This window comes from Netta rufina, assembly GCF_964035555.1.
Source record: "Netta rufina genome assembly, chromosome: 16".
Classification (NCBI taxonomy): Eukaryota; Metazoa; Chordata; class Aves; order Anseriformes; family Anatidae; genus Netta; species Netta rufina.
In genome coordinates, this window is record NC_140140.1 from 1,334,314 (window position 1) to 1,359,578 (window position 25,265).

Here is a 25,265-nt window from a genome sequence, read left to right on the forward strand (position 1 = left end):
AAAGAAAAAAAATGTTATATTCCAATGCTACATCAACTATGGCTGCCCTACCAGGAAACTCAACTTATAATGCAAAAGAATAGTTTCAACACAATACCATTATTTCATCGTTGCCGTTAAATACTCTTATATTTGAGGTTTGCTGATATGAGTAGCACAGTGATTAGTATAACACTTTTGTTTACGTGTACTTTAGGAAGTGGAACTTCTCCATACTTATCCATTTCAGAAAGTCCAAACCTTGAAATTAAAATTAGTTCAAAGGACAAAATTCAGTCCTGCAGTACTGCACTTCCAAATCGTTGTTACATCACAGAAACCTTATGCATTTTGAGGAAAGGAACATCTCCAGGGTAAGCAAAGCTGTAGTGTTAAGTCACATTTGGTTCATTTATACTTGAAAAGCAGAGAAATGTGTTGGTTACTGTTATACTACATGAATGATCTTAAGTTTAATTTTGCTAGAGCTGTCATGGGAATTCAATTTTCACATCACAATAGGAACTAACAGCTGAAAACAAAAGTGATTTGCAGAAAGACAAATCAGAAGTTGCAAATCTGCAGTAAAAAGACAGAACTGAATAGGTAGTAAGGATAAGACTTATTGCTAAACAGACATAATTGCTACTAAATACATTATGGTCAAGGGTAAATACGTTTTTTTGAACCCTGCTTTGAACCCTGTTTTTAATATTACTGTAGATGCTTTCTGTCCATGATTTGGCAATGTATGAAAGTCAATGGAAGGTTTAGAAGTTTTTTCTTAATATCTTTTACTCAGAACTAACAAGCTAAATGGGGTAGATACTACTGCGTACTCCTGATGTAAAACCTTCCATAACAATAAAAATGAATCTTGGTAGGTGAAGTATTGAGAATAAAAAAATAGTTTTAAAGTGACTTACTAAACAACAGGAAAACCGCTTCCTCAAATATCCTACAGGCTGTTCACTTCAAAAAATATGACACACTGCTTGGTCTAGCCATGTGCACACAAAGAAAAACCCAGAATGATCTTGGGTGGTCATTAGCCACTGCAGTATAGTTTATTATGAACACGTGCTAACATCACAAGGCTATACAACTATATTCATTATTTCCAAGGGGCATAATTTCCATCAAAGAATCCAGATGATTTATAAGATTTAGTTGGGCTGCAAGACTGAGCAATCGATAAAAGACCAGAAGAGACAGACTTGATCATAAGGATGACGAGCATCGAAACAGACTTTACATCCACTGTATTAACTTTGTAAGCAACGATTTAAATAAAAACTGCTGATAGTCTCATAGGATGGACAGGGTTTATTTTCCCCACCCACCCCCCCAAGCCCTCCCCAAATGCCATTGCGGTAAGGGTAACTTGCTGCTCTGTTGATAGGCCAGGGTTCCGTTTTTTCCCCGCTCACTTCAATCCATCTCTGGAACACAGCTTTATGTACAAGCAGAAGTAACCAACTCTACTTAGAGCTACCACAAAGGTAAGTTCGTCCCAATTGTCCGTATTTGCTCCTCTGTTATGCAGATTTTGAACACAACACCTACACGCAGGAAGAACTTCCGTAGCACAGCTCGAAGCTCAGGAATCAGGTCAAATTGCATGATTTCACACAAGTACGGATAATAGGTTGAAGCATGTGCCCTGAACTATCAGAAAACATATGAAAAGAGGAAGTTATTCTCTATTCCTGTAGGAAAGTGCAGAGATTTTCTCATAACACCGTAGCAACATGGACATCACTGAATTGCTGCTAAATGGTGAAAAATCAAATCACCACTGCCACCAGTTTCTTCAAATATTGATAAATTGCAATAAAACATTCAAGACTATACAGGAGTGAACTGGAATTACAAAATTAACAATACAGGGAAGAAAAGGAAAAAAAAAAAAACACGCTGAGAACAAAGACCACACTTTTAAACTTTCCAAAACAGTTGGAAAAAATAACTTTTGGCTTACTTCTGGAGAAAAATACAAAACACCCACAGATTTAAGCATAAGTTTTTCTGCATGTGATAGCCCAGGAAATAGTTGCATTCACCTTTTCTTCAAAAAGGCTGAGATACAAAGACTGTTTTGCACCACTACTGTCAAGAAACTAGATTTTCAGTTTTACAATGATGAAGTTTACTTCTGTGATTCTATGCAGCTATAATACAGCCTAAGCACATCCTTTACTGCACACTCATAGTGCTTTTGTGTGAAAGTTCTGCAGTAACTGTATCAAGGTTTCTATACAACTCAATTTCATGGATGAAGTCCAATTCTCACTATGTGGAATGCTTGCTAAAAGATGGAATTGTAATGATTACTGTATTTCAAAGAGAGTGCACACTACATGCATCAGCAAAACAGCCATCTTGTGATATGTACAACAATACCGACTGACTTCTATGAAAGCAAAGATGAAAACACCTGAACGCAAACAAAGATGGCATCCAGCCTGTTCTTACCTTTTCGTCACTGATTTTTAGTGTTTTTGTTAAAAGCAACAGCAGGAGATTGGTCCAAGCTTCTCTGTGGCTTTCTGAGTTCACGGTAATAAAATATGCCAGGGCTTCAGTGCATACACTAAAGAGATGTCACAGTTCAAACAGGCCATAAAAAAAAACTACACAAGAAGCATTTCTAACATGCACTGTTTGTCCTCTCATGGTGTATTTTGTTTTCACGTAAGATGAAACATATGTTCTGTTTAGATTATTTTATCACATTATACCTCTGAATCTTGATTTGTGCTCTGATGTGAAAAGTATTCCTTCACTACCTTTTTTTTTTTTTTTAAAAGAGAAGTCAGTCAAGCAGGAAGGTGTTTCATTTATTTCAAATTGTTTCCTTTTTCCTACATTTGCTTTTAATAATGAGCAGCCCTTTATATGTTTATATATCTTCGTATGCTTTGCATGCTCTGCTCAGCAATTTAAAAATGGAACATCCTTGTATCCAAGGATACACCATGCATATTTCACTGAAAACAAAACACACCTGAACCAACTTGATATTCTTACCTAAGCAGTCGTCTTTGTATAGCATCCCAGGAATCTCGGTGGTTTTCATCCACATACATTCGGAAGAGTATTCTCAAGCAACAAGCCAAGCTGCTCGTCTCTTGTTTTAAGAGATTGGGTTTTGATTTACCCTTGAACCCTAGAGATCACACATAGGAAGAGGAGAACATTCACAGTTGTAGTTATCAATCAAAACGTAAAGTTTATCAAGTACATCTCCATTAATGAACAGCAGCAGGCATCTTTTTTTTTTTCCAGACAGTATTTCTTCCTCCTTGATTTTGACTGACACCTAACATATTTTTATAAATATATTTAAATGCAGCAGTAACAACTGTACAGTGCTACTGCAATCAAAAAATAAGTAATTTAGAAGACAGAATTAACCTGAAGTCATCAGAAAAAAGACAAGGAATAAAAGCATGTAGTATCAGATAAAACGTAGAGATTATTGCAGTAGCATACTTTATGCACCTTGATAGTTAAAAGCCCTAAGAGAGCTCAGTATATTCTTTAACCAAACTAAACAAAAGCCTCACCTGCTCTCCACAACACAGTTCGTTGTTCATAATTTGAATTAAAGGATTTTGAAAATGAATGAGACTCTTGCAAACAATCTAGTAACTTGAAGAGGTGATGTGAAGACATGTATTTATACATTCCTTGGTCCTCTGTGTCAATGTGGATATCTGCATCCAATGCATCTCGCTAAACCAAAGAGATCAAGACAGAAAGAACAAGAAAGAACACTGTCAGTAATATGTGAAGCATCAAAGTGTCTTAAGACTCTTAGTCTCTTGTATAAAAGGAGTATACCATACACCGCTAACTTGAAATTCCATTTTTAGGTACAAGTGAAGTATTAGTACAAAACGCTACAGCAAAATGTCCTGTTAAAGCTGTGGGCTTTTTTGTTGGAATATTTCAAACAGAAGTTACAGTACATGTATATCTAGGTTATTGGTAAGAAAAACTAACAATCTGATTGTCAGACTGCCAGGGAACACTGGAGATGGTCAAAAATCACTGTGTAAGAGTAATGACATATATTCAAGGCAGTACATAGAGCTAGAAATACAAAGACTACATGCTGTATTTTGTAAACACTTTGAAGCATTCAGTAATGTACTTCACTGCTCAACAGGTTATTTACATATCTGATGGTACCTGAGCTGCAGCCATGTGCTCAGCATCTTCCTTCTTACTCGTTGCTGGATAGAACACTATATTATCAATTGTCTGTATCAATTCCAGCTGTACCACACACTTTATAAGGAGGCCAGCAAACAGTTTTTGGTCTAACGAAACAAAAAAAAAAACACAGAAGTCTCAGAAGCAACTTATGACAGCCTACATACAACAGATTAGTGAAACATTACCATTAGCATTTTCATATTTAATGATGCTGTGAATTACCTTATAAAAATACAAGTTGCCTAAAAGGAATAAATGCAAGTTTTAAAGAAAGTTTTTCAAGTTCACTATCAAGTACCCTAAAGCTTTCTCTAAAAGACTACAGAAAGAGACTTAGAGTGGCTATAAAAGTTCATGTAGTCAACTTGCATGTTTTCCTTACTTGTATAAGGACCACCTTTCCAGCTTTCATCCATTGGATTTGAAAATTGACTATGTCCTCTTTCTGAAGCATTTTTATCCACACTGCTTAAAGATTGGCGATCTAGGTCCAAATCCTAGAATAAAATTTAGAGCAACTTTTACAACCCAAAATGCTAACTACCAACCAGCTGTGCAAATCTTAGATTCAAAATATTCCCCGCATTAACTCTTTTTATCTTATTTGTCATTACTGTCAAATACAAGTTAATGTCAATTCCAGTATTTGTTGTCAACAAATACAATGCAATATTTCAAAAGCTAACTTAACATACAACCTTTCAAGCTTCTTTTATTGCACTGGGTTAACTCTTACCAGATGTTTTTCGGCAGAATCTTCCTCCATTCCTACAGGCCTCCAAGTAAGCAAGCTTCATAACAGAGGGAGGGGAAAAAATAAAGTAAATATTGTTGCTCTGAAATCAGGTATTAGTATAACAACTACACTCTATGAACTTACATATGAGGAATGGTAGTTTTGAAGATTTCTAGCATACAATTGCATGTCTGGCCCCAGACTTCCGGGCTGAATTTCTGTCCATTTAGTATCACCAGGTTTTCTAGGCAGTTTGTACCTGATCGAGCCAACTGCTCATTATCTGTGAAAGACATGTTCCATATTTATCAACTTTTACAATATCAGTGTAAAATTAAGCACTCTACTATTGCTCCATCAACATTTTTTTTCCCAATGTTGTGAAAGGCATGTACTTCAGCTCAAACTACTACATAAATCTACTACGTAACTACTACATGAACTACATGACAGTAAATTTAAGCTCAGGACTCTACAGAATATAAAAATAGTGTTTGAAAATAGACTTGATGAGACTGAAATCCAAACAGAAAAGACAAAGGACAAGAAAGAAGCAGAAAGGGAGTGTACACTGGGATGAAGGAAGGAAAGCGTGAATTTGAAAGTTATGATTTCCTCCAAGCTAGTCCCCCCATTCCATACTAGAAATATCCAAGATTTCAGGTGTAAGAGTCTGGTCCCAAATGAAAAAAATATTTAGAAAGACATATCTACAAACACTAGATGGTTGAAATGGAGAGAAAGAGGGGAAAAGCAGATAAAAAATCAGAATGCATACACACACACACATATATATGTAAATGAGATATTTATTCCACACAGCCAAATGAAGAAAAGCTGTTGGCAAAAGATTAAAGAGCTGTACTAAAATCTTTTGCTTGGTCCCAGTAGCACCATAAACGCATTAATAGAAAAGCTGCCTACCTGATTAGATAGAACAACCCTGGAATATTTAAGATACTGTACACATCTATTAAATCACACATTGCCCTAAAGGTAGTTTTTATTCTTCCAAAATTCAGCTTACTTCCCCCTTCTTAAGTAATAAGCATTTCAAAAATGTATTAATCAAAATTAAATAAGCTACCTTGTTTTACACACCAGTGTAACTGTGCAAGTATGTCAGGAAGAAGGATCTCATTTAAAGCTTCATAGAATTGCGTAAAGACATCACAGATTGCATAAAGTGCGTGGTTGCATGTAGTGGTCATCCATTCAGATTTCTGTGACAAAAAATTAGAAGCCTTTACTTGTATGTAGGTTCTGCTGTCATGATAGCACTTGGCTTATGACTGGCTATTCAAAAAAGGAGCTAGTCTATGAGAAGAACTCAATTTAGATAAAACTGGAAGAGCCCCCAACACCTACTACTGATGATATCTTTTCAGAAGCATTTACTTGGCCATACGGTAACTATTCAGATGACTATGCAGTTTCACAGAGCGTGAATATTCTCCTTGAACATATTCAGTCAGGCAGAACAGACAGGTCACTGGATACTAGGAGAAGTTTTCCACATGGAAGCTATCTGCATTTGTCATGTTATAGATATCACTACAAATGGAGTTTGGGGCAGCGTGGGCTGGAAATATACTGACATGGCAAATGATACAAGCTGCAGCCTGGATCATTTGAGTTCTTAAGGAAAAAAATACTCCAGAGTTTGCTTACTTATTTGCTTGTTTTACCTCTGTTTGTTGTTCAGGAAGTTTCATATTATCAAAAATCCGAAAAACAATTCTGAACAGATCTTGCCACCAGTGCTTTTCAAATGTATGCCCATAACTCTTCATTATTTCAAACATCACTGTTAAGCCTCTATAAACAAACAAAGATGATATTAAAATGTGTATCTGTGATCCCTTCACTAAATGAATACAAACCAAAAACCAGAAAAGCCTTATTACCTTGTTCGAACATCTAATTTGCAACGATTGATGATACAAGAAAGTTCAAATAAAATAGGGAACCATCCTCTGACCCATACTCTGTCCCCAGGAGCAACATTCATGTCATCACTTGTGTATTCTCTTAATACCTTAGAGATGAGCAGGAAAAAAATATTAAATAAAATCTCAAAAGTCTTCTCGAAAGTCTTTAATTATAACAGGTTTAGATACCATTCATGGCACACAGACAGAATTGAAAGTTTAGCTTAGTTTTTAGCTTAGTTTCTACTCTAACACTCAACTCCCATCAAATATAAGTCTGAGACATATCTATTTGTGAAGATAGCTGGAAAAAAAAAAAGAAAACAAATATTTCAAGCCAGTTTTACTTAAATTCTGCTAGAGGCTTGAAAAACTGCAGAGATTTGTACATCAGGAAACAAGTTTAACAATGATAGGAAAAAAATAATACAAATAAGGCAAATTTATACAGAAGAGGACAGTGAACAAAAACACAGGGATTAAAAATATACCTGTGGTCTTTCTGAAACGTATTTTGCACAATATCGGATAAGTCTAATTGCTTCCATGCTCGTGTCCGGGAACGCAACATTACAGGCAAACTCAGAAAGACATTTTACTGCATCTTGGAATGAATCAATTGCTGCTGGAAAGTGCTGTTGAAAAATATTTGCTGTCAAGAACAAACAAAAAGCTTATTAAAACTTACTGGTATTGAAATACAGATATGAACTGGTATTGATTTACTGAAGCCAGGCATGGCATACCAGTACTAAACATACAAACATGGAAGGAATAGATCTTCTGGATTAGGTAGTTTCATGTCTTCCCTTGTGCTCTTCCGCATCCTGTCCTTCCAGCCCCAGCATCACATGTTCTCAGGCTGGGCAATTTCTAATTTATATTCTAAAATTCTTTCATATTTTCTCATCTGGTTCCATTCCCATTCACAGCATATACCACCCAACAATATCTTAAAATATCTTAAAAAATAATAGGAGTAAAAAAAAAAAAAAAAAAAAAAAAAAAAAGGAGTAAGGCTTGATGTTAGCTTCCCTGCTGTATATGAAGTTACATAAATTTATCTAAGCCACCAAAGCCTGAAGTTATTCAGATTCTGTATCAATAAAGGAAAAAGCATTTGATTTCATGCTTAATGGACAGACTTTAGAAAACAAATCCAATGCATGCAAGCTTTTGAACAGCCTACAATTCCCAAGATCTACGTATTTCAATTCGGACTCAATCTTTGTAGGTACCTTCCAACTGAACTATTCTAGTTCTAGTTCAAGTTGACAAAAGAAATTTTGCTACTTGTTGCATTTGTTAATGCTGTCTATCACTATTCTCCTCCCATGCTTATTAAATATTCCAATATTTAATGGGAATAGGGCAGTTTCAGGACACTTAAAGCTCCCATCAATACACTGAAATTCCACTTCAAGAATATTCAAGTCAGTTGTCTTTCTTTGAAAGTGGCAGCAGTATATTGTTCAAATATAGTTTTAGAGCAGGTAGCCTGAAATAAACTCTACAAGTAATCACCTATCAGTGTCACAAGAATCGTGATCCCCACCACATAATACTGGAACAGCATGGAAGTTCGTGCGATCTGTTAACACAGTTTTCCTAATCAAAATTAATTTATTGCAACAGAGACGGACAACCTAGGAACTTACTGAATTTATTCCTGATTTAAAGAGTTTTGTAGCAAGGAATTATTTTTTTCATATCCACAAGAAAAAAATCCTATCCCATTCCTATCTATTTTTTCCTGTCCATAAAAATCAGTAGACTTAACAGACCTAGCTGCAGAGTTTTAAGAGTTTACTTACAAGACATTGAATTTATTTACTAGGGAATACAAAGCTCATATGCAGATGGGCCTTTTAAACCAGAGTCACAGCAGCTAAGCTAATTGGTGTAGTTGCATCTGTTAGTTGCATCTGTTACTACTTACTAACTATATGTGCTGTAGTTTGAAAGGCCAGCTCCACAATATTCCCATCATGGTCTGATGCTGCTTGGTGAAAGACTGCAAAGATATTTTTCCAGCCCGAGCGAATATTGCCAGCTTGAGAGTTCACCATCTGAGCAATACAGCGTATTACCATGTCCCGAATAGTTGGAGATCTTAAAAAGATGGAAACCAACACTATGTCAACTACCATTTCCACATACAAGACAATTCAACCCACACAAAGTAGAAATAAAGCAGGCTAACAAATACCACTCCCTCACACCTGTTTTTCTTCATAATATGCTCAAAAGGCCTTAAGAAGTCTTTCTGGAAACGGAAGTTGGCTAACTCTCCCTTCTCAAGAAACTTCATAGACAGCTGCCTTAATGAGTCTACTGCAAAGATGGCAACATCTTCATTAGGGTTACATCCAACCTAGAAGAAATACAAATTTTCAAGCACTTATATAAGTAATACATTAGCCAGTAATTTTTCTATCATTTAAGTTTCATGGTCAGTCCGTGAAAATTTCAAGCATGTTCTAGTTTTTAGATATTTAGAAAATAGGGAGCTGTCTCAGTCATTGGAGACATCTAAGCAGCTCCTTGGATTTTGTATACAACAGTAGCATAAGAAAAAAACAGCTAGACATTCGAAAAACAAACCACAGAAAATCAGTTAGAAAAACACATGGTCCAACTTCCTAAGGAAAATAACTTTGTTGTTTCAGGATTATCCGTACATACTTTAGACAAAAACTAACTTGGAATTTGATCAGGAGGATAAGAAAGGCATATATGAAGAAGTATACACATAAAATCGTATAATAAAGTGATTAAACATCATTCTCAAATATTTTCATGCCTGTTTATACCCTTTAAATGTTGATGTCTTTTTCACTTTTTGTGCTAGAATCTGGTTGTCTAATTAAACATTGTTAGCATTACTCCAAATCAACCGCTAAGAAGTTTGCGCCTTCAATGTACTTTTTTATTTTTACATCACAACCTATACCACTCAAGAACATTAGAAGAAAAAGCTGATTAAACAAGTCCTGCCACATTCATACATGTTCTTTAACCTGACTTTTAAAAATACCTTGTTGAAGTGATCTCCAATCACTTGCCAAATCCTTGACCACTGCAACCTAATGCGATTCATGTTGTAATAGGATATCTCCACTATCTTCTGCAGACTGAACATGCGTGGATGGTGTGGGGAAGCCAGCTCATCCATAGAAACAGCACACAGCCATCTGACAAAGTCAACTGAACATTAAAACACTACTGTAAATTCAGGATGTTACACTATAAAAATTCCTGTAACCCACCACACAGTCAGCATACATACCTATCGCATTTCCATCCAGTCTAGTCGATCCTGTAAATATCCTGTGGAAGAAATAAATGCGTTGCAGATTTAGCTGCACATCCACAAGTCAGTCACATCTCAGTGCTGTAGACAATTGTCAGCATATGTCCTGGAGGTACGTCACAACCCTCAACACCATAACCTCTGCAACTGTTTTAATCTTTGGTAGCAGCTCATGTACCTTTCCTAAGTCTAAGCAGACCCTTCCCTGCTGCAAGTCAGTCTGCTATACTTCTTCCAGGAAGAAGCATTCCACAGCAGGAAACAGGTACTGAACAAAAATATGAGCCTGTACAAGTAGCACTGGAACTCTCATTTGGTTGATAACATGTTAAATAGCATTGAGGGAGTGAAGAGACATTAAGAGAACTTTGCTGCAAGACTCTGCTGGATGCCAGCCACCTGCTTGCTCTTTACATGGTTTGAGAGTACTCTATGTTGTGGCTGTCAAAACAGCCACAGAACTATGGATCATTAAGTCCCTTCCTCCCCTTTAGCTCTTCACAGTCGAGAGAAGTTAAAATCACTGACTGTGATCCACATAAATCACCGGTAAGTGTAGAATACTCCCAAATCTGTGATGTAGTATATACACATCATGCTATAATAAATACTACAATCTTGAATATGTAATTGATTCCGCTTCCAACATACAGTTTATGATAGAAGCATCTCTTTATCCAACATTTTAGAGACAGATGAACAAGATAATGATTTGGACAAGAATACATTTATTAATAAATGAAAAGCTGCAGAAGAGCAACTAAAGAAATGCTGAAACACTGAGGTTCGCAAGACCAAAGAAAACAGCATGATTTTATAGAATACGAACATATCTTCATTTCAGATACCAGTCCACTTCGGGCTAAATCTGGCAGAAGAAATCCACATACACAGGATGCATGCAACACAAATTACACAGACAGTATCAGCCTCTTTCTCACTCTAGAAATAGGCTTCAAGAACAGAAGTCCCTGACAGTCTGCAAATAATGTGAGGATGGTCAGTAACTTCAAGTAATGTTTTCCCTAGAACAAGATCAGATTTTAAGTACCTGTCTACTGCTACCACTACACTCTGTGAACTGGTCTCTCCCACTGACTCTTGAATGCTTGCCATATGCCGTTTATCAGCTCCACTTCCAACAAGGTTACCTGCAATAACAGCCAAAAGAAATCAGTACTTAGCATTATGAAATCATGACCTTATAGTAACCTTAACTTTATACAAGTAAACAAAGATAAGCAACTACTGCATCCAATTACCTTGCAAATTTATATGGAGAACATGGTGCCTTTGCCTGATCTGTGTCAGATTATGACAAAATTAAAAAGCACTAAGAGGCACTTTTTTTTATGAGGGCATTGTGTCTTGGCCATCATGTTAATTAAGATGCAATGCTGTTAATAAGATTGGAACTGAGAAAACAGCAAGCCCAAAACACAGAGATAAGGAATTTCTTTGGAGAAAACAATTATCAGTCACTGTAATGTTCCTAAAGATAAACAATTTGTTTTTATTTTTAAACAGAGCATAAAAAGGAAGAACAGGTAACACTGGCACGAAAACAATTACTTCATTTGTATGGCAAAACAGCTTTGACAACATCACATTCTAACAACTAAATCTTGAGTTTTGTTTAATAGCTTAACACAACCGAAGTCATTAAAATAGGAATGTATTTGGTAATCATTAAAACATCTTTAAGTATAAATTGTTTTTTGTTTGTTGAAGTTCCATTAATCCTAATATAGTTTCCACTAGAAGCAAGTAAAAACATTTTGCTATCTTATAACATTCAACTTTCTCAGCCATAATACTTCACTTATTTATGCATCTTCATGAAGTCTAAGATTAATCATCTTACCTAATCCCAGGCCCATAAACTCTTCCCCTCCAGATGCATAGCCTTTAATGCTTCCTTCCCTTTCACGCCCAGCGCCAGATAAATACCGAGTTTTCACTCCAGTTCCTATAAGCTGCGCTAGTTCCAGCTGGCTAATACATTTCAAGATCTGAAAACAAAGACATTTAAACACTGTTTCTGAATATCATACATTTATTCCTAACACTCTCCAGATCGTCTAACCTTTAAAACAACTTGGGCAACTATAATAGTTCTGATGTAAGTGAAACATTACTAATACAACTGGAAATAAAGTTGCATAGAATGATTCATTCACTACCACCAGCTGCCATGAATCATTCCCATATTAGAAGAACAAATAAACAGTAACAAGAAATCTAACTTGGATCTCTATCAGAAGAGACCATTTTATTACTTCTGCAGCATCAACTTTCAAACCTATGAACAATTTCACCATTCCAGAAATGAAAAGATTGCATCATTGCAGCTCCCGCTACGCCATGATGTTCAGTGCACATAGTGAAAATGCCACAGCTGTGCCTTGCTATAGGCACAGAAGGGGCCTTTTCTTCTTTCCTTACACCCGCACTGAAACATCCCTTTTACAAGCATTTGTAGGGGTGTACTTTAAACCGGGTCCAAGTGACTTGTCAGCTAGAGTCCCTTTTGGCTCCTATCACCATGCGGCCAAAGACTAGTGCCAGAGAAAATAACACAGCAGGAATGACCCTTTTAGCAGCATCACAGAAGATTTACATCTGATTGAAGAGTTTCTGGGAAACATGCTTTATGAAAATATATATGATCCTGATAGATTATCCTTGCCTGTCCCTCAATAAATTATTCTGGCCGCAATTCTTCACTCAATTGTGGTGTAGAAGTTCCCAACCACTGCACAGAGAAGTCTTGAGCTGTGAGCTGGAGCGTTTTTGTTTGTACGAAGAAGAAGGCAATAGTTTCTGTGCAGGATTCCCTGAAGTCAAATGCAGTTTCAGTATGGTTTTAATTCCATATCAAATGCACCTTCAAACATTACAATACTGTTCACACAGTGTGTAGAGAGCCTGCCAAAAAAAATAGTGTCCTCCACTCTTTTTTTTTTTTTTTTAAATAAACAAAATAATGCACTTGTACTGATATTTCAAGCAGAGTTCTGACACATCCTGGGAGGTAGATGCACTTACTACAGACTGAAAGTATTGAGCACATCAGAAGAGCAAAATCCTCCAAGTTCTTTTGGACAAAAGGACAGTGCAGTTGCATACTTAAGCTATTCAAGTTTTTACCTCATGCCAAGAGTTCCCGAGATAGTTGCCATCTGTGTGAGCAACTGTAATAAGTGTCTTAATGGTATCTATGTTCTTCTGTTTCATTTCTGTAATACTGGAACTGGCAGTCAACAAGGAAAACCGAGCAAGGGCCTGTACATAAGCATCTCGTTCAAGCTATGAGACAGAGAAACAGGTCATTGTAATCAAGTCTCTGAAGAGCTACAGAAGGATACTTCTCCAGCATGCCCAAGCAATTTTTTTCTACATAGTCTGTGACTATATTAAAACACTTCTCAGCAGAATGAAAATAGGCAAGCTGGCAAATACTTTTACAGGACTTGGAAACAAAAGGAAAGCAGAATTTGAGAAAAGCTTTAACATTTAAAGATCTTCAACTGAAAAGAGACGATACTGTTTTATTTGACCACTTCAACAATGTATGTAAGCCTTATTTTCTCTGTGCAAATTATTTGCAATTCCTCGCTCCTCCACCTTCTTCCCAGAATCTACACTGCCTACATTAGCAACACCCATGCTCAGTCTCACACAAACCTGCATTCCAAAGATACAGGCTATTCGAATTGCACATCGTATTCCTTCCAAACAAAGGGATGCAACTTCTGTGTCATCACAGTTCTGCAAACCAACACTGTAAGCTGCCAACAACGGTGTCCATACAAGCTAAAGAAAGGAAGAAACAAAGTTCAGGAGTTTACTAAGGTTTTAGCCCAAAACACTGCACAGCTTGAACCATGTATATCCAAAATAAAATCCACCTGTTAATTCTCTCACAGTCATTTCTCCACTTTTTTTTCCTTGCTTGAAACTCTTAGCAATGAAAATACACGGTAAATTTCACACACTTACTTTGAACATGGGCCTGACATGGTCCAGATGAGTGGCACTAGTAAAAGGAGCCTTTGCATGGCTTACTGCCTCCATGAGAGCTTTAGCAGTTTTAGCCATTTGTTCCATCTCCAAGTTGTACAACAGCCTCCGCTGCTTCTCATTAGCTACACCTAAGGGAAACACCACACAGATGATTTGGTTTGTTTTCATAACAGCACAATCCACATCTTCTTACTGAGTATCACAAAAATTAAATTAAGGTGTTCCAAACAGAATCCAAATGCATCCTCCACAAGTGTTAGAATTCAGGAAGCTGTCACAGGTCACAAGCAAGGAGTTCTAGCACTAAAACCCACATACCAACTTAAGACTTTATTCTACACAATGCAACTAATTCAGCACTTTATTATATGCCGTGTGTTGTGACCTAATCACTAGAAATCAGAGAGGCATACTCTATTAAGTCAAGCCACTCCACTTATAAAAATGGATGGAAAATCCTTCATTGCTTAGGCTGACATGCTCAGAACAAAACTGGCTATCACCAATTTGAAGAACAAATTACTAACTGTTTTTCTTTACCCTTACACTAAAGGTTGCAAGGTTGCAACTTCACTTTTCACGAAGATAAATTGTTCCTGTTCTGATCTAGGAAACTTGCAAGTGGCACAAAAACACCAGAAAAGCACTATGCTGAAGATTCAGAATTTGCTAAATAGAATTAAATGAATAGTCACTATCCTGAGGAAGCACAGAGTACAACCAGAGATAATGGTTTCTACAAATATACTACATGCATAAGTCTCTTTCAAACATTATCATAATGTGACATAACGAGACTGTGACATTTATCAGCCTTTGAACTACATGTATGCCATGCTACTGATAAGGAAACAAAAGCTTACCTGCTGTCTAACATTTTGCTAATTAGCAAATCAAGCGCTACCACCTTCAGTTATTTTACCACTTCCCTCACACTTCCATGAAAAAAACATTAGTTTCAAGTGCCTCTGCAATGGTGCTGGATGCACTCACACATCTGTTTCCATCATAGAAGTAGCTGCATTAATCAATAACTGAGACAGTTTCATTCCAGATATAGATATTAGCATTCTAAATTTAATTTATTTATTGCACAAAGTTTTTTCAAAAGGGCTCTGAACTCCACTACACCATCCTGAAAGTTAATGCAATAGTTCAGAATACTGTGGTCATTCCAGTTTCTAGTTCCTTCTTACTTGGTTTACTACTCTTGGTTGTAATTGCGTATTCTTTTGTCTCTTTCATAGCAATTTTCTTTCCTTCTATTTCTTCATAGATCGTGGATAAATACTCTACTGGAAGGTCTTTACTGTCATTGATTCCTCGATTCATTTTAATGTATTGTTCCTTTGTCATTTTATTCTTTACCTGTAAAAAAAAAGAATCAAGGTATCAGATTTTGCATACCAAGTTCCAAGGAAATCTGAACTTTTACAAATCTGGTTTTGTTTCTTTTTATTTTCTACCTGTGGACTGTGCAAGTCTGTAGTCAGCATTATAATAGAGTATGCCAAAACATAGGCAGTGTCAGCACTAGCAAAAAGTGTTTGCCTATGAAAGGGGGAAAAACAAAACAGGTTATTAAGAGGCTTAATTCCTCTATCCATTATCTCTATTTCAACATGCAGGAAAAATAGCCAGAAGCAATACATATTTAAATAGATCACAGACTTAAGTTAGTCTTCAGAAATGCATAAAGCCCCAAATAATTTTGGTTTTTATTTGTATCTTAAAACCTAAAAGCAACACCTTTGCAAAGCTGGATACAAATGATGACTAGGGGAGTTTCAAAGACACTCCCAAAATTTTATATTTTATCCTTCTTTGGGTGACCACACAAAAGCTAAGGAACAGCCTATTTTTCACTCCCAGGCTTTTATCACGAATTATACAAAACCGACCCAGTGATACATCAACAGGACTACAGAATGGGAACCAATTAAGCCTGTACACCTAGCGAAACATCACAGCTAATTTGTTTATTGCATTAGAAAAGAAAACACTGCATCCTTGATGTCAATTGCAAGCAAAAACATATATCTTAGCAGTTATTTAAGCCATGTAGTAGTTACTATTGCTCATTGCTGTTATTTACTCTTGACTAACCCACATTTGTCAAAAACCAGAACAGTTAACACACAGATAATTTAACATACTTAGGGCTTCCCTCTTCCAGTAATTCCTTCTAGCAAGTATTTGGAACCTAATGAAATGCCGCCATCCATACACTTTCTAAATGTTTTACCTAGCTGGTGAAGATATTCTGCACCAATATAAGTAACAAGAACTGCTCTCCCATGCAGACCTGTAGAAATACCTGACCCGGTAAGAGTAAGTGTTATACCTTATGGCTAAAGGCCATGAACAAAACAGACATTTTTCAGGTACTTATCCAATACAAACGTTTTGATTTACCGTTGGTTGCATTCAATATATCTAGCAGCAAACTTCTCCATTAATCTATCAATCTTCTGGGCTTCACCTGGCAGCCGGAAGCCTTCCAGAAATATACGTAGAGCAGAGACAAAGTCTTTCCCACAGAAATCAAGCTGGTCTACATAGGCATACATCACTTCCTTGTTAAACTTGTTGCTTTCCCCAAGAAATTCTCCTACTTGAGTCTAAAAAACACAAGAGACAGTTATTACTGTGTAATCCAACTGCCAGCTTCGCAATAAAGTCTAAGTACAAGAGTTGCACACTAGTGAATTTTGTAAGACTTCACTGAGCAGGCAGAGTAACTGTTACAAGGATGACAAGAAACCAGTCTCAGTAGAAAATGGATTTAGCTTGCATATTCTTGCTTCCCTCATTCCCCATGGTGAATTCTGCGTTACTGGAGGGCCAAGGAAGGGTGAATTGCACCCAATTTCACATGCAGTGGACTATGCTTTGCCACTGCGCCACGTGATATTTCTTTGCTGGCCAGATCACAGAACGACAGAATCATCTAGGTTGGAAGATACTGCTGATGTAGATATATAAAGCCACATGTTCCTGTTCACGGGGATCCCTTCAGCACTTTATTGTAAACACAATTACTTTACTAAAAAGCCAGGGACAGCAAGTAAGGAGAAAGCAGTATTGGGATTAAGTACATTCATTAGAGCCTTTAGTTTCTAGTTATCTTTTAATTAAATATGAACTCTGAGTGCATACACAAATATCAGACGATGACAGGGGCAAAAGTATTCCTGTTAAAACATTATGAACTATCTTATGTTGCCCATAGTCTTACAGAACAGAGACGTTCTTCTTGGTGCAGAAATTGTGCAATGTCCTCTGCTGTAGTACCAAGCATTCCCTGCTCCTGTAGATATTGTATTCCTCGCTTTGTTTTTTTGTTAAACCTATTCACAAAAACAGGGAGAAAGGTGATACATACAATTGAAAACATTCCCACCAATAAAGTTTTAGTTTTAAAGAGCTCTTCTAAACCAAATGCTAACTTGCAGTTTTGTCTCGTTCAAAATTAGAAAAAGGACAAAGAACATGCAATAAATACATGAACTGTATCACGCAACAGGCTATATCTCATAAGGTATATTCAGTTGCTAGTGAGGTTATAAATTATTGCTACCAATAAAAACTGACCCATTTGAAACACCTGAAATTGGGGAATTTTCATGAAACATTAAAAATGTTGCTGTTCGTAGCATTTACAGGCAAAGATCTCCAAATAAATGAAACAGAAATAAACCATTGCTGGAAAATCATTTAATTACAACTATTTCAATAATAGACAACAAATGGTTTAAGAGCTAGAAGACAACAATAAGCCTGTCTGCTCAGATCAGTATATATACACACTTTCCTCTCTTGCATGGCTGAACCAGCACAAAGGAAAGCTATGACACCACACACCACTCCATCCAAGATTTCACTGAATTCCTTTTTGACTATGACAGCCTCCAATGTTAGCTCTTAACAACAGCAGGCAAGCGTCTTCCAGATTAAATTCAGCTTGTTAGCTTCCTTGCACATGTGACTGTCTAAGACCATAAGAAACAATATGGTTGTATGTATCATTTCTTTATTAGCAAGTTTTTATTTTCTTGTCATATTGAACTTACAGCTCTATCCCATGTTCAATTATTTCCTTTTGTTGTTTGATAACTTCAAATTGCTCAGGGTCATCTGGGACAGAGGTCTGGGTACCAACACTTCCAACTCCTGATGACACAGTGGAGTCCAAGGAACTGACACTACTCCGTCTCCCTCCACTCTCAAGGCATTTTCCTTCAGCCATTTCCTGTTCAGATGGTTTGTACAAACCTATTTATGAACAGGGAGAGACTTAAGTCATCCTGTTCAGCAAAAAAAAACATTTAGTCAGAAAAACTTCTACTAGATGTTTATGAGCCAAAATTCTTATTTGAGTAGGCTTACTTTTTGACAGTCTGCACTACGTGAATAAGCTACATGGCTGCAATTCTGAAACAGTTCAGCAGAAGGAAAAAGAGCTTCAGAGCCTATGGAGAAAACTTGCACTTTAACCTCACAACTGCAAGATTTGTCCCATTTCTTGCTCTACATAAATCAGCTTTTCTAGTGTTGACAATGGCCTGGCTAATAGCCTTAAAACAGAATCTGGTTATTTGAACCAGATGTTCAAAGAATCAGTTACTGCAACATCACTAATAACCATCTGTAAAAATATCTTACTTGTATAAACAATTTGTCATGCAAAAACGTAGCATCTACATTGCTGAATAAAACTTCCAAACCATAAGGAAACACAGGGACAAACTTACTTAAACAAACCATCTTACCCAAGCTAGCCTGATGATTGGGGTTCACATAAAGGTCTTTGCTCCATTCTACCATACACTTTAAAATAGAAACCAAACATTCAAGTCCTTTTTTCCTCAGGCTTAGTTCCTAAAAATATTCAACAACAACAAAAAACAAAAAGCAATACACATATATATTATAGTTTTAGGATGCATTATGAACATTAAGAACATACAGCAAGTATATAGCATCAGATCTCTCCACAAACAAGACAAGTGTCTCACTACCTTAGCTGTTCAGTAAACAGTCTTATTCAAACACTGAAGCAAAAGTCTCTTGGTATTGCTTTTACTTTCTGGTTAAAAGAACGCAGAAAAAAATAAACCAGCAAGTACTGATGCAATTCTAATCAAAGGAATGAGGTGCACTCCAGATGAAGGTACTTCTGGGGCATAAATCTCAGGAGGAAAGTCATTGGGTAAAGCAGAAGGTGGCTCATTTGATTCTCTCTCCCTTGGCAAGCCAACAAAAGAGCCCAGAACAAGCTCAGTATCACAATGAAAACACACACAGTAAATCCAAGTAAATCAATCATATTGCTTCATCATCCAGTTTAACTTATCTAACACAGCTAACTAATAAGTAACATCAGTATATTATGAACCATGCAAACCACTGGAAGTATCAATAATGTAGAGATATCATCATTTATGGAAAATAAAATCTGTACCTGATCCTCAAAAGTGTCATTTTTACCTGCAAAGGAGTCATTCCCAATTCATGCCCACTTCGTCCCTGTGCTATTTTGGACAAATCATTTACAAGGCGTTCAAATATATTAGCAGCGTTTAAATCACAGTCATAGTTAACATAAATATCCACTACACACTGGGCATCTAGAAAATAAATGAAAGTGCAAGCATTAGAGTTCAGCGTAACAGCATTTTTAAAAGGAAACAGACAGTTTGAGCAGGCAGTGAGGGTTAACACAGGCATTTTAACCCAAGCACTATGGGATCAAATAAATTTTTTCACAGAATTTCTTAAATATTATATGTAGCATTTGTCTTCAAAATCATTTTACTCTGCTGCCAGAGGAAGCATCTGCTTTTCACAATAGAAATACCTGCACAAATTCTAGTTAAAGTCTGAATCACCATCCATTTGTGTTCAAAGGAGCTTGAGGAAGTCTCTAGAATATTCAAGAAGATCTCTTTGAAGAACACCTGCAAAATAAATGCAGTAAAGGACTTGATCTGAAACTTGCTGGAAATAAATCAAGAGTGCAAATTCATTTCTACTCAGTAATTTCTCTTGCATACTAGAATTCAAATGTAGTAGTAATTTACCAGTTTACTAAGCCAACCAAGCTAAGACATCAACTTCTAAGTTCCCATTGGACTTTTATCATGGCAGTATCCTTATTTGAGAACTACAGCATCATTAAAATGATAGAAGTTTCTCACCTCGATCTGCATTTTTAAATGGGTCTTAAAATTTGAGAGAAGCGTGAGAAAGATGGCAAGAGAGAGCTCAAATACATCAGGAACAGATGAGACTCCATTCTTAGATAACGCTACACAAAGGTATTGCTTTATTGCATTGATGAACATTTCATGTGTCCTGAAAACTGGACCAGCATTCTGCAGTACTGAGAGAAGAAGCTGAAGAGACACTATCTTAGAACGCAATTCATGGGATCTAGAAAAAAAATCAACATTAGTTATTGTATCTCTGAATAAATACTTATGTACTACTTCCACTTCATGAAAAAACAACTGCTATTTTCTATTTTAAGACATGTCAAATGGGAAAAAAAAAAAACATAAGCCTGCAAGCGATGTTGGACAACAGCTACAATCTTCATTTAGAAATTTTCCAGGAATATTAACAACTTGGACTAGGATAACAGATACTTGCAATTCAATCCTATTCAAAAGGATTCCCCTCCTAACACTGCTGCCCTCGAAAAAAATGAAACTCCTCACAAATACCACAAGGCCACTTCACAAGACCACTTCAACCGATACGGTTAACAAACCGATCACACATAGAAAAGAATCCCTCAAGTATTACATTTCTAATACTATGAAGCAAGTTTCAATCTTAGATTCATCAAGCTAACTGAAAAACGGGCCTGACAGGTGAATTCGGAATGCCTGCTTTAGTATACAGCAACTACTTAACTGCACTCCCTGTCTCCAAAAAGTATCTAGAGAGGAGAATGCAACGAATACAATCTCATTACTTGGGATCTGGAGGTCCATCACCAAGTGGTTTCATGGAGAGCTTGCACAGTGACCTGAACACAAGGAAGGCATCCTTCTGTAGAACATGGGAAAACTTTGCAGCAGTTTGATGTCCAGATACATCTGTTTCCTAAAGAGCAAGAAATAAAACATTAGATCCTCAGTGAAACAAAGGAACAAAACAATTGGGAAGATGCTACAGCTCTTCTGAGAAGGCATAAATGAAACCCTAAAATGGGAATACATGTGACCTGGGGTTTTTTTTTTTTTTTTGAACACATGTTGACTGCCTTTCCCTCTTCCCGTCAATATTAAAATAGAATTAACAATAAATTTTAGAACAGTTATTTTCAACATCTACCTAAGCTGGAGTTGCCGCTTCCCTTTTAAACCTAAGGACACACACATGAAAGCTTCTGTTCCTTCCCTCCCCAAAATCCCACATTATTAGTTTGCGTGAAAAGAATGTTTCTCTTTTCTATCCATACACTGGCATCCAGTGAAGTTATTTACCAGGTTATCAGTAGAGGAAACAGACTGTCCATCATCTGGAATTCCATTCGTTTGTACATTTTCATTACTGGAGACAGAAAGAGCAGTATCTGCAGTTTCTACTGCAGGTAGAGCCTTAACCAGTTCTGTTACCTGTTTCTCTTCAGCCACTAAAGGAGAAAAAGAAAAATACAATTGAAATCACTCACTGACATTGTCCCATGACATTTGTGAAGCTCTACAACTGACTGAGACAGAAGCAGCACTAATAAACTAGAAGAATTTTTCAGTTATGAGCAAAAGAGGAATCCTTTAAGACAATGAAAGACTGCCCTTACTGCTTTAGTAGGTGTTCTTTACAAGATGCTTAGCAGTAATATTAAAAAAAAAAAAGTATGCTTTTATAATGAGAGGAATAAAATTTTGCAATATGCACGCATCTATTTTACTTCAGAAGATTTCACTACCTTTCACAGCTGACTCAACTACATCTTCCAAGATGCCTTTAACCATTTCCTTTCCTCCATCAGTTGTTTCATCTGATGAAACAGAGATAGTTTTATGAGTTTTGTACTTTTGTTTAGGAAGAAGACAAAGAATAAAGGGGACAGAGACAGAAGTGTTAACAGTTGTAGATTTTCTTCACTACCTCTCATTTAAAACCATTTATAAGATGCCATATGAAAATACTAATTTTATTTCCTTAAATTAAATCAAAGCACTGATATTTTTAATGCAGTAGTTTTGTCATTGTATTTATCAACTGTCAGGAATTTTTTATTCTTTCATATACTTTCCCAAATTGGATACAGTATATGGATATGATAACGTCTTCTTAAAATGCATTTTTTTTTTTTACCATGACATTTCGATTATCTCAAAGTAATTCTGTCACCTCAGGTGTACCACAATTATCCTCTCTCCTTTCCTTCCCTATCTAACTAATCAAGTCAAATTCCAGTATAATTCTATATACATAACTATATATAGTTTTACTAGAATTCTAGGGCAGATGAAGAATTTTTCTTCAATGATTATAATGTTGTAGACAATATGTAATAACAGCCTGTATACTCTCAATAGCTACCAAGAAGATGTAAATATGATTTCAACCAATAACCCCAATCATTTCTCCCCAAAATAATGTAAGAGAACAATTTCCAATAGAAACGTAACCAAAAACAGTACTTGTTCACCTGATGCTGAAGGAATCAGATCCTGCCCTGACTTCAGGTTTCCATATTCTGTTCTCTCAGGCTCACCATTAGTTAATTCCACACTTAAAGGCACAACACATTTGTCTTCCTGATGGTTGTGCTTTAACTGACCAATCTTTGGAGACCTGGTGACCACATGAGTTGCAGGAGACACGGATTTTTGCTGATTTGTTTTTTCTGCTTCTCTGGATTCTTGTACCTTGAGAAAGCATTATGATAAAGTTAATGTAAGGCAGAAAACATGATAAGGAAAAATAAATGCCTACGGTAACCAATGTTCCCATGAGAATTCATGTGCTAATGAGGAAAAACCCAACAATGAAGATACCATCACTTGGCCACTCCAGTCAGAAACACTTGCTTTAGCTTAGCCACTCCAGTATCAAGTTCATTTTAAAAGCAATTTATCATTTGTTTGTACAAAGCTGTTCAGCAAAAGCTACAATGTGAAACCTTGTTATCAGCAATAAGTTTCATGTGTTATTTTTAACCAATTGGTCAAATTCCTTAACTTCAATATGCTTCATTGCAGAATTTGACAGCTGTTTTAAATTTCAAATCAACAGATATCTAACTACAATGACAGACCTATACAAAAAAAAAAAAAAAAAAGTATTCTGTTCATTTGTCAAGCCTAGATGTTTGATAGAAGCAAAAGTAATAGGTACATACAGATTGATTTTCCATCCGTGTAAAAATGACATTTAGCATCTGTGTAAGTGTAGCTTTGGCGGTCGTCTGATTAATAAGATTTTTACTGGCCAGATAGATGTTGTAACAGGTTCTAACTGTTTGAAGAACTGTTCCTTCATGAATTTCTATATATGGAGATGTTACTGCAGTGAGGAGAGCCTGAAAAATTCCATAAAACAATAGAACTGAGGAAATATACTTTATACAGGTCTTCCATAAAAATCTGTGGTTTTGTTATGAAACACATCTTTTTATAAGACTTCTTTATAAAGAAATACTAGTTTTCTGAAACTACATTTCAAGCAAAAGAAAATTTAATATAACTTACATATATCTTTGTTCTCTCCTGACCTGTTAAAGTGTTTTTTATCAGAATTAATTTTCCACTGACAGTTTTCCTGCTCTGAACTAAACAGTTACCATTATGTTTTATAGCTTCATTGCTGTAAAACAGTCAGCTGGCCTAAATTATTATCAAATTAGATTATTAGAAAGTTCACCAATTTCTAATCTTAGCTACATTAGCCCACGTAAATACATGAATCAGATCACACACAACTGGTACTCCTATGACTTGAGAAGATGAACTGCAGCAGTCTGAAAAAATTAACAAGACAGCAGACAGACTAGAGCAACAGTCCATGATACTGCATTACATTAATGTGCCTTCAAGTGAAAGTTCCACAGAGTGATAGTATAAGGGTGATAGTAATTCAGTAACCTGATGAACGTGAGCATTACTAACCTAGAAGATGAACTCCAAGTTGTCCTATTTCTACAACATAAAGTTTCGAGGCCACGGGTCATTCCAGAAAGTAGAACCAAAGTTTATATACTATTCCATTATATTCCGCTTCACCAAAAGAAAATTTATTTCACATATCAATTCAAACTCTCTGATAGCCTCCCTAAATTCAGCAACATAGCTAATGTTTTAAGAAGTGGAGAAACTGGGTCCTAAGCAGCATTTCACATTTAATTTTTTTTAGTTACAAAATCAGAGACAAAAATAGCAAATTACAATCATGCCAAAATGTGCCAAATAAAATACCTTAATTATCTGCAGTTGTACTCCTTCATCTGTTTGAGGACCCTGAAAGCAATTGCAAATTGTATCAACTATTCGGTCAATCAGTCGTTTTCCAGGAGCTCCGCTATCAGGGGCATTGCCAGTGATATGTCCATATGCAATAAGTTTCTACGTAAAAAGAACACAAGTTAGTTCTACGATTCGGACAATCACATACTGTTTAGTAAAATACAGTTAAGAACAGCATAAGAAGGGCGACGGGGGGGGTAAGCAGCAAACCTCACTTAACCAACTTTAACATAAAAATTATCACCTTCAGTAGTCTGGGTCCTAAGTACTTGTGGACAAAACAGGATTTAATAAGCAATACATTCTGCCATTCATAACATTTCTGTCTACCACTACCAGACAAAACCTTTTATTGTCAGTCTTTGTACCTACTCACAATAGAAAAGTTCTGCCCAAGAAGTTAGCTAGAGTCAAGTCAAAATTGTTTTTTCTTTATGTATCTAAGGAGGAATGAGGTAGAACAATCCCAAAGTCTGACCTCCCATCACATCAGCATTACAAGGGACACCATGGTAAATAGACCTTTCAAACCAATGCAGATTAAGTATCTTTACAGAATAACCCAGGAGCTT

General features: G+C 36.3%; 1 protein-coding gene across 1 annotated transcript in view; it reads right to left on the minus strand.

Moving 5' to 3' along the window:
• Nucleotides 1–1,011: 1,011 nt before the first annotated feature.
• Nucleotides 1,012–25,265, minus strand: part of ARFGEF2 (ARF guanine nucleotide exchange factor 2) — a 31,642-nt gene continuing 7,388 nt past the window's right edge. The window contains exons 4-39 of the mRNA XM_084296537.1: nucleotides 24,646–24,792; nucleotides 23,574–23,753; nucleotides 22,881–23,100; nucleotides 22,152–22,223; nucleotides 21,706–21,854; nucleotides 21,192–21,322; nucleotides 20,410–20,644; nucleotides 20,070–20,169; nucleotides 19,700–19,839; nucleotides 18,982–19,090; nucleotides 18,283–18,484; nucleotides 17,448–17,559; nucleotides 16,625–16,830; nucleotides 15,676–15,760; nucleotides 15,406–15,577; nucleotides 14,186–14,337; nucleotides 13,871–13,999; nucleotides 13,334–13,492; nucleotides 12,048–12,195; nucleotides 11,235–11,334; nucleotides 10,160–10,200; nucleotides 9,908–10,077; nucleotides 9,093–9,244; nucleotides 8,810–8,982; nucleotides 7,362–7,522; nucleotides 6,847–6,977; nucleotides 6,628–6,757; nucleotides 6,027–6,162; nucleotides 5,084–5,222; nucleotides 4,940–4,994; nucleotides 4,586–4,700; nucleotides 4,177–4,307; nucleotides 3,549–3,717; nucleotides 3,010–3,148; nucleotides 2,455–2,572; nucleotides 1,012–1,647 (exon numbers count right to left, since the gene is read on the minus strand). Of these exons, the coding sequence (XP_084152663.1) occupies nucleotides 1,471–1,647; nucleotides 2,455–2,572; nucleotides 3,010–3,148; nucleotides 3,549–3,717; nucleotides 4,177–4,307; nucleotides 4,586–4,700; nucleotides 4,940–4,994; nucleotides 5,084–5,222; nucleotides 6,027–6,162; nucleotides 6,628–6,757; nucleotides 6,847–6,977; nucleotides 7,362–7,522; nucleotides 8,810–8,982; nucleotides 9,093–9,244; nucleotides 9,908–10,077; nucleotides 10,160–10,200; nucleotides 11,235–11,334; nucleotides 12,048–12,195; nucleotides 13,334–13,492; nucleotides 13,871–13,999; nucleotides 14,186–14,337; nucleotides 15,406–15,577; nucleotides 15,676–15,760; nucleotides 16,625–16,830; nucleotides 17,448–17,559; nucleotides 18,283–18,484; nucleotides 18,982–19,090; nucleotides 19,700–19,839; nucleotides 20,070–20,169; nucleotides 20,410–20,644; nucleotides 21,192–21,322; nucleotides 21,706–21,854; nucleotides 22,152–22,223; nucleotides 22,881–23,100; nucleotides 23,574–23,753; nucleotides 24,646–24,792 (5,085 nt within the window). The 3' untranslated portion in view covers nucleotides 1,012–1,470. The remainder of the gene's footprint in view (nucleotides 1,648–2,454; nucleotides 2,573–3,009; nucleotides 3,149–3,548; nucleotides 3,718–4,176; nucleotides 4,308–4,585; nucleotides 4,701–4,939; nucleotides 4,995–5,083; nucleotides 5,223–6,026; nucleotides 6,163–6,627; nucleotides 6,758–6,846; nucleotides 6,978–7,361; nucleotides 7,523–8,809; nucleotides 8,983–9,092; nucleotides 9,245–9,907; nucleotides 10,078–10,159; nucleotides 10,201–11,234; nucleotides 11,335–12,047; nucleotides 12,196–13,333; nucleotides 13,493–13,870; nucleotides 14,000–14,185; nucleotides 14,338–15,405; nucleotides 15,578–15,675; nucleotides 15,761–16,624; nucleotides 16,831–17,447; nucleotides 17,560–18,282; nucleotides 18,485–18,981; nucleotides 19,091–19,699; nucleotides 19,840–20,069; nucleotides 20,170–20,409; nucleotides 20,645–21,191; nucleotides 21,323–21,705; nucleotides 21,855–22,151; nucleotides 22,224–22,880; nucleotides 23,101–23,573; nucleotides 23,754–24,645; nucleotides 24,793–25,265) is intronic.